Raw genomic sequence first — 9,165 nt, 5'->3', positions numbered from 1 at the left:
AGCATGTGGATAGACTTCACTGGATGGGCCAAAATGTGCAGATATTTGTGTCTAATGTGAATGCAGACAAAGGGTTGCCTCGGCAAAAGAGGATTTTTAACAACCTCATGTTCTTTCTCCAGCCACTCCTGTCATTGTCCAATGGGCTCATGAATGAAGTGACCATGGTGGAAGAAGTGGGGGTTATGCATGGTCTCAGCAGCATGGCCTCCAACTCACCAAGTCTGACTTGGCTACAGCCTCTGCTGTGTGCCCAATCTGCCAGCAGCAGACACCAACACTGAGACCCAGTTAGGGGAGATCAGACAGCAATGTCACTGTTGGTTGATTATATCGGAACATTTCCATCATGGAAAGGGCGATGTTTTGTTCTTACTGGAATAGACACTTATTCAGGATATGGATTTGCCTTCCCTGCACACAGCACTTCTGCCAAAACTACCAACCGTGGGCTTACAGAATGCCCTTCCTGCCATCATTGAATCCCACACAGCCTCGCCTCAGATCAAGGGACCCACTTTACAGAAAATGAAGCGCAGCAGCGGGCCCATGCTCATGGAATTCACTGGTCTTATCACATTCCTTGTCGTCCTGAAGCAGCTGGTCTGACTAAGTGATGCAATGACCTTGAGAAGACACAATTATAGTGCCAGCTAAGTGACAATGCCTTGCAGGGTTGGGGCAATGTTCTCCAGGAGGTTGTATATGGTCAAAAACAGCGTCCGCTACATGGTGCTGCTTCTCCAATTGCCAGGATCCATAGGTCCAGGAACCAAGGGGTGGAAATCCAAGTGCTAGCGCATGTTATTACTCCGAGTGACCCACTTGAAAATGTTTTACTTCCTGTCCCTGTGACCCTATGCTCTTCAGGTCTGTCTGAGTGTTTAAGTTCCCAAGGGAGGAATACTCCCATTTAAAGACACAACACTGATTCCACTAAGCCTCTGAATCAGAGTCCTGGTGAGGTGTTCTAGGATAAGCACTGGATGTCAAGGTTGTTTGAACCACAAAGCCAGCAGCTCAAACTCACCAGTGCTCCTTGGGTCCCTATGAGTCAGAACCAACTGAATGGCACTTAGCAACAACAACATGCCTCTAGATCAACAAGCAAAGAAGGAAGTTACTGGACTGGGTGGTGTGATTGAAGGAGAATTTGGTTTGTTTGACATTACCTAACAGAGCTCTGGTAGTGTAGTGGTTAGGAGTCGGGCTGCCAACCTCAAGGTGAGCAGTTTGGAACTACCAGCTATTCTGTGGGAGAAAGATGAGGCATTCTGTTCCCGTAAAGATTTGCAGCCTTGGAAACCCTATACAGGGTCGCTATGAGTCAGAACCGACTCCACGGTACTTAACAACAACAATGGAGGTAAAGAATGTGTGTGGTATCCAGGAGATTCCTTAGGACCTCTTTTAGTACCACCATGTCCTGTGATCAAAGTCAGTGGCAAATTCCAATTCCAGCATGATTACTAATAGCCCGGACCCTTCAGGAATGAAGGTTTGGGTCACACTATCCAGCAAAGAATCATTACCAGCTATGGGCTTGCTAAGGACAAAGGGAATATGGAATGAGGAATTGAAATGGTAGTTTTAAATACCAGTTGCAACCACGTGACCAGCTGCAGAAATGAGGGCTGTAATTGATAGGAAGATATACAATACATACATACATATATATATGGAGCTCTGTAGCATAGTGGTTATGAATCGGACTGCGAGCTGCAAGGTCAGCAGTTCAAAATTACCAGCTGTCCCTCAGGAGAAAGATGAGGCTTTCTGCTCCCGTAAAGATTTACAGCCTTGGAAGCCCTGTACAGGGTCGCTATGAGTGACCTCCATCATATCATATCATATCATATCATATCATATCATATCATATCATATCATATCATATCATATATCATATCATATCAACAACGTATATATGGATATTGTTGTTGTTTAGGGCCACTGAGTCAGTATATATAAAATCACAAGTGTTGAAAATGGGTTCTATTTCTTCATAAGATAACATGGGGATTCTCATCTCTCAAAGACATTCATTGCCAAGTAGGGATTTTTTTGTTATTATCCTTAGATTTTTATTTTGTTTTCAAAATAAGACGATTAGTACCAAGGTACCAGAAATGATCCTCTTTTCTACTTACATTAAAATGTTTCTTATCAGACTTCATCTTAAACTTCTTTAGTTGAATTGAACCACAAAGCATACACAAACCCCAAGCCAAACATAATCCCGAAGCCAAACCCACTGTCCTTGCAAGGATTCCAAGTCATAATGAATAACCTCACAGGATACAGTAGAACTGCCTCACAGGTTTTCTAAGGTTGTGGAAGCTGACTGCCTCATCTTTCTCCCAGGGGGTATTGTCGGGGCGGTGGGGAGGGTCACAGCTTGCTGACCCCTGGTTTAGGGTCCAGGGAGAATGCATGGGGCAGAGTCTGGAGAATAGGTTTCAACTTGGACTGAACTTCTGGCTCTTGTCCCCTTTACATCTTCTCCTCTGTCTCAACAACATGTATGGCTCCTACTGTGATTCTGACACTCATCCTAGATGACCAAGCACCAGTCCTGACTTCACTCACATCCTCTGCATGTTTTACCCTCCCCTCTACTACCTGCCTGGGACCCCTTTACCCCCTATTAGAAGGAAGACAGCCATTTCTTCAGACAACTCACTGCATTTCAGTAGGTAGAGATTGCCCACTGAATAAGAGGAAAGAACACATATGAGTGATTTCTGCCCGCTTTGTAAGAAACAGGGCAATCAAAGATAGGTAAGACCACCCACCTGAGTTAAGTGTCCCCTCTTGTTGCAGTTGGTCCCTCCAATGAAGACCATGTTGGGCATGATGGGCTTGGGGTACTGGAACACAAAGTCATATCTTAAAAGATGGATGGAGCCTTTCTGTCCTAAGGTGACTAAGTCCACATCTCTCTTGAGGAGATCTGAGGTAATATCTTTAAACTTTGAATTAATAAATTTGATAATAGGGACCTCCAACAAATTAACAAGAAAGTTGATCACCCGCTGGCAGAAAGTCATCTGGTCTGTGAACTGAGTATAGTCTCTGGGAATGTAGGACACAGGGTTGGGGCTTCCGCTGGACATCTGCTCTAGGGCACCTGGATAGCCCCGGAAGAAGTACACGGAGGGCAGGTCGAGGTACTCAGCCAGGATCATGTTACAGATTAAAGCTGGGTCTGTGAAAATAGCATCGAACTTACTCTCTCTGAGGAACCGCAGGGTCTCTGAGTCCTTCAGAAGACTCTCACAGTTGGTTAGGTACATGTCACCAAGAAGCATGACATTCCTGTACTCCATCAGAGGTTTCATCAGGAAAGAACTCTCAGCAAAGATGCTGTTTCCAAAAGTGTGAAAACGGTCCTTCATCTCGTCCTGGGAATAGGGCACTGCATAGGTTCTTCTTGTGTAGTATTTTGAGTCACTCAGGAACAGATTAACATCTGGCACCAACACCACAATGTCATGCCCCCTGTTGCTGAGATGCTCAACTACCTCCTTCATGCTAAGCCAGTGGCTCCCATCCAGAGGAATAACCAACAGCTTGCCTCCTCCAACCACCCCCCACAGTGCTAACAAGAATACCCCCACGGAAGCCCTGTGATGTGCTTGGAGAAGGCAGGCCATGCTGAAGGGGAGCACTGTGGAGAAATTGAGGGACAAAGAGGTAGAGATGAGAGAAAAAGAGATCAAGAGACATAGAGAAAGAGATAGAGATAGAGAGAACGTAGTCGTCAATAGAGACAGAATGATAGAGCACCCAAGAGACAAGAGAATATAAAGATGGAAACTATTGGGCAAGACTCAGAGTGACAAAACAGGGAGGGAGCTGACCGGTGTTCTACTTGCTCAGCACCTGGCTGTGGGCCACAGTGTGGGGCATTTGGAAAGCAGGTTTTATAAGTGAAAGGTGATTCGTGGAATATTCTGGAACAGATTGGAAAGAGCTAGTCACACTCAGATGAGCTGGCACGAGTAACGCAGACACTGAGAAGGCATGCTGTCTGGACAAGGAGAAGAAACTTGAGGAACAGGAGCTAAGAGGCCACTCCAAGCACAAGTCAGTGGTTCAAATTCAACAGCTGCTCCTCACAAACCCTGTACATGATCATATGGATCATAACCGACTTGATGGCACTTAACAACAACAGCCAGGATGCAAATGCATTGCAGGGTAGGTGAAGACTGTGAGGTGCCAGCTAGCTGCAGTTCCCTAGGTTCCCTACTAGGGAGGGGTGCCAGCTAGCTGCAGGTCCCTGGGCTCCCTACTAGGGAGGCACAAGAACAGGCTGTCCTGCTCATAACCATCAGGGGCAGCTGGTCAGGGTCCAGACATCAACAAGACACCAAGCCCTCTGTCATCCCATCAACTCTGATTCATCATGACCAATAGGACCGGGGAGAAGTGCCCATAAAGTTTCCAAGTCTGTAAACCTTCACAGAACCACACCAGCCACCTCTTTTTCCCTTGGGGTGGCTAGTGGGTTTGAACAACTGAACTTTCAGGCAACAGCTGAGCACTGTCGACCACTGTGCCACCAGGGCTCACTGAGCACAGCCAAAGTGAAAACCAGAGTTTGAGCAACTCCGGATGGGTATAGGCAAACTGGTATTCAGGTATGTGCAGATGTATTCCTAGGAGAGAACTGAAAGAAACATCCGTGTTACTGTTGTTCACGGGACAATTCTTTTAGAAGGGCTCGCTAGGTCCGTCTTCCTGGTTTGTGTTCCACCAGAGATGACTTTGCTGGTGGGACAAAATGACAGACAGGTGGTGGCAAAGTATCAATGAACAGGAAAAGATAGAAACATTAACTGCCTCTTCCCCACCAATACTAATCAGGTTACAGAATGTGACCAATACCACCCAGGAGACAAGCTAGAATACTAATCAGGTTGCTGAATGGGACCAATCCCTCCTGCCCAGAAGATAAGCTAGAATGTTAATCAGGTCACTGAATGGGACCAATCCCCCTGGTTTCGCTCCTATCCTCAAACAGGTCAGCACCATAGCCCCTCCCCAAATCTGACCCCATATAAGCCCATGTTGCCCTCCATTTGGCACTCAGAATCTGGAGAAGCTAGCTCCTCTGAGCCAGCCAGTTAATAAAATCTGAACTCTGTTTCACATCTCCAAGTGGTCTCAGTTTCTTTGACCACAGATCAAGAGCTGCCATGACACTCTCCAGCTGAGGGCTGCTGTGGAACTTTCAAATCTAAAACTGTTGTAACATCAATATTGTTGTTGTTGTTGTTAAGTGCCATTGAGTCATTCCAACCCAAAGCCACCCTGCATAGCGTTTCTGAGGAGTGGCTGTTGGATTTGAACCACCGAACTGTGGTTGGGGGTGGCCCCTTAATTCCCATTCCTCAAGCTTCTTCTCCTTGTTGCGGGAGCAGAAAACTCCTGGAGTAGATGGTGGGCTCAATGCTGAGCTCATGGTTTTTAGTCCAGTGTTTATCCTACAGAGCCATCATGCTCACCTGAAGTATCAACTGTTGTTGTTTGGTTGTTAAGTGCAGGTGAGTGCGTTCCTACTCATAACGACCCTATATAGTGTTTCGGAGAAGTGACTGGTAAGCTTGAACCACAGACCTTGTGGTTCAAACCAACCTTGTAGTTCAGCGCATTAATCTACAGCACCACACCAAGACTGTGAGGTATCAATGTTGTTGATGTTAAGTGCCATTGAGTTGGTTCCGACCCATAGCGACCCTATATAGGGTTTCTGAGGAGTGAGTGGTGAACTTGAATTGCCAACCTTGGGGTTCAAACTAACTTTCCAGTCCAGTGTGTTGACTCACAGTGCCACCCTAGGACTCTGAAGTATCAATGTTGTTGTTGTTAAGTGCCGTTGAGTTGGTACCAACTCATAGAGACCTTATACATAGCCAAACGAAACACTGCCCGATTCTGGACCAACCTCACTACTGTTGCCACGCTTGAGCCAATCAATGCTGCGACTTGGCGATTCCATGTCGTTGGAGGTTTTCCTCTTATTCTCTGACCCTCCATCTTACCAAACAAAGTTACACTCGATCATGTAATTAAGGGTATTGCAGCCCACTCTTAATCCTTGTGTTGGTTTATCACATCAGATTATATTCATGGGGGATTAACGCATATTTGCCACATGACTTCATTACGTAACTGCCAAATCACTAAGACTCATGGACCAGCCAAATTGATAAATAAAATGGGGGAATACAATTCAATCCATGACAAGACCACAGCTTCATGGGACAACTCAATAAAATAGCATCCTTTTCTGTTCAACTGAACATTCATCCAGTGGAGATTACACTGTAAACACTCACACATCTATGCCAAGAGAGCTGGACAACAGCTACCTGGCCAATCAACTGGAAAAGATCCATATTTGTACTCATTCCAAAGAAAGGGGATCCCCCAGAATGGGGTAAATATAGAATGATATCATTAATTTAACATGCAAGTAAATTTTGCTGAAGTTCACTCGAAAATTGTTGCAGCAGTACATCAACAGGGAAGTCATAAATTCAAGCTGGATTAAGAGAAGGACATAAAATGACAGATATTATTACTGGTATAAGATGGATCTTGGCTGAAAGCAGAGAATACCAAAAAGGTATTCAATTGTGTGGATCAAACAAATTATGAATAACATTAGGAAGAATAGAAATTCCACAACATTGAATTGTGCTCGTGCAGAAACTATATGTAGACCAAGAAACAGTGATTCTAACAGAACAAGTTAATACAATGTGGTTTAAAGCCATGAAACCAAGTACACATTGAGAAAAGACACAACCAAGTATCAAAGTTGTGTCTATTTCTCATTATGTTCTTAATCTATATGCTAACCAAAGAACCCAAGAAGCAAGCTAAGCTATATGAAGACTAACCCAGCATCAGAATTGGAGGAAAACTCACTAACAACCTGAGATATGCATGTGACACAGCCTGCTTGCTGTAAACAAAGAGACCTTGAAGCATTTACTGATAAATCAAATACTACAACCTTCAGTAGGAAGTGCACCTCAACATAAAGAAGGGATATCTTACCTTGGACAATAACTCTCTCTGATTGCAGTTGATGCCTCCAACGAAGATCATGTTGGGTATCACATACTCCAAAGCAAAGTCTGTTTGTAACAACAAATTGATGTATGACTGTAGAATCATATACTGTGACCAGCATTTGGAGAATCTAAGAGACGATTTATGGACAAAATAAATGCTCCTTCAAATGGAAGACTAAGGAGCTCTGGTAGCATAGTGGTTGCGAGTCAGGCTGCTAGCCTCAAGGACAGCAGTTCAAAACTACCAGCCATTCCACAGGAGAAAGATGAGACTTCCTGCTTATGTAACGATTTACATCCTGGAACCCCTATGCAAGGTCGCTATGGGTCAGAACCTACTCCACGGCACATAACCATCACCAAATAGAAGACTTGGTTCCGTACTCTCTCCCTGAAGATCATGTCTGAGAACACTAAGAGACCTCTGGGAACATAAGAAACAGGACTGGGGCACTGGGCATCTTCTTCAAGATAATGACAAAATGGTCCTCTGGTGAAGCCCCCAGGTGGGAGTGAAAAGGATTTGGCAATAATTAAGCCACACAGATCAAAAGGGTTTGTCAACACCGCATCAAAAGAACTCTCCTTTATGAACTCAACTGCCCTGCACGTTTATGCGATGGACCGCAAAGCCAGTTTGAACCACAAGGTTGGCAGTTCAAGCTCACCAGTCACTCCTCGGGAACCCTATACAGGGTCGCTGTGAGTCAGAACCTACTCCACAGCACTTCAAAACAATAATTTTGTGTCTTTGAACAAATGTCTACGATGTGAAAAGAGGTACTCAAACACACCATTATCTGGATTCATTTATGTTGTTGTTGTTGTTAAGTGCCATCGAGTCAGTTCTGACCCATAGCAACCCTGTACAAGGTTTCTGAGGAGCAGTTGGTGAGCTTGAACCACCGACCTAGTGGTTCAAACTGAGTTTACAGTCCAGCGCATTAACTCACAGCGCCACACCAGGACTCTTTCAAATAGAATATAAATCTGAGTGCCGAGACTTCCATTGAGAACTGGCAAAAACCACGAAATAGCGATCTAGATCCTCCACTGTGTAAGAAGTGTAATAAGACTTTACTGTGATGTTGAAGGATTTTCCCAAGAACCAACTCGCCTCCAGCCTGACTATGACCAACTTATGCTCTCTCTACTTGAGTTTTTCCACAACATCGCACATGGTGAACCAGTGGCTCTCATCCATGGGCACAGCCATCAGCTTGCCTGTTTGGCAAAGCCAGATGTCAGCAGGAAGCACACACACACACAGAGGAATTTGCAGATGCTGCCACTTGGATTCTAAGCTTGTATGATACAGTTTGTAGAAGTACAAGCACAAAACCTGCCCACAAAAGAGGGTGTGGGTTCCTCCAGGCATCAAGAAGTGTGCACAGAATGCCACTGATTTCTTTATTCATGAGGACGATAATCAATGATGGGGTAAATAAGATGGCAGACTAGGCAGAAAGGCTGTAAAAGTCTCTATAATAAAGATACGGAGCACCAAATGAGATGCAGATGATAGTCCGGGAACTCTGAGCTTCAAATGAAGACAAAGAGAAGTGGATTGAATGCTTTCTAGGTGATATGAGACAGGCACAGCCATCTTGAGCTTTTGTGAGTGGTTTCAGAGCCAAGAATAATTGCCAAAACATACCTGTGACTCACAGAGAAAAAGGTGCAATTTTTTCTTGTTCTATACACTCCCCTGGTGAGCAGAGGTGAGGCTGGCCCCCACTTGCATACACCCCCAGGAAAATTCCCACTTTAGCGGAGCTGCACATAGCTGAGCACGGGTTTGTGGTCCCATTAAAGCTGTCTGCACTGACCTGGTTTGGACGGGCCCTGCTCCAGATCTGCAGAGCCAGCCTGGCCAGCCCTCACTAGGAGAAGCAGCAGAACAGATGTGTGCAGAGAAAACAAAAACACAGAAAAGAAACTGCTGACCATGTGGGCAGCCAGGTCATCTGCAGTGTGGTCATCTTAAAATTTCACAGGTGACTTTATAGGCCAGAGGGTAGTGGGTGGTGCAGAAGCTTACCATTTATTGGTGGACAGAAAGGGGCAGATTTTTTTC

The 9,165-nt window shown here is 45.1% G+C and overlaps 1 protein-coding gene and 1 pseudogene across 1 annotated transcript; both read right to left on the bottom strand.

Annotated features, from left to right (window-relative positions):
* Window positions 1–2,792: 2,792 nt before the first annotated feature.
* On the bottom strand, window positions 2,793–3,653 carry LOC102813816 (UDP-glucuronosyltransferase 1-6-like; the record flags this gene model as incomplete). Its single annotated transcript, XM_006878066.1, has 1 exon — window positions 2,793–3,653. A coding segment is annotated over exon 1 (861 nt), but the record flags the coding sequence as incomplete, so codon positions are not given.
* Window positions 3,654–3,973: 320 nt separating this feature from the next.
* The window catches only part of LOC102813426, a 6,556-nt pseudogene continuing 1,364 nt past the window's right edge, over window positions 3,974–9,165 (bottom strand).

This window comes from Chrysochloris asiatica, unplaced genomic scaffold (genome assembly GCF_000296735.1).
Source record: "Chrysochloris asiatica unplaced genomic scaffold, ChrAsi1.0 scaffold02377, whole genome shotgun sequence".
NCBI lineage: Eukaryota > Metazoa > Chordata > Mammalia > Afrosoricida > Chrysochloridae > Chrysochloris > Chrysochloris asiatica.
Note: the sequence above shows the minus strand (reverse complement) of the source record. Positions and strands in the feature narration are given on the sequence as shown.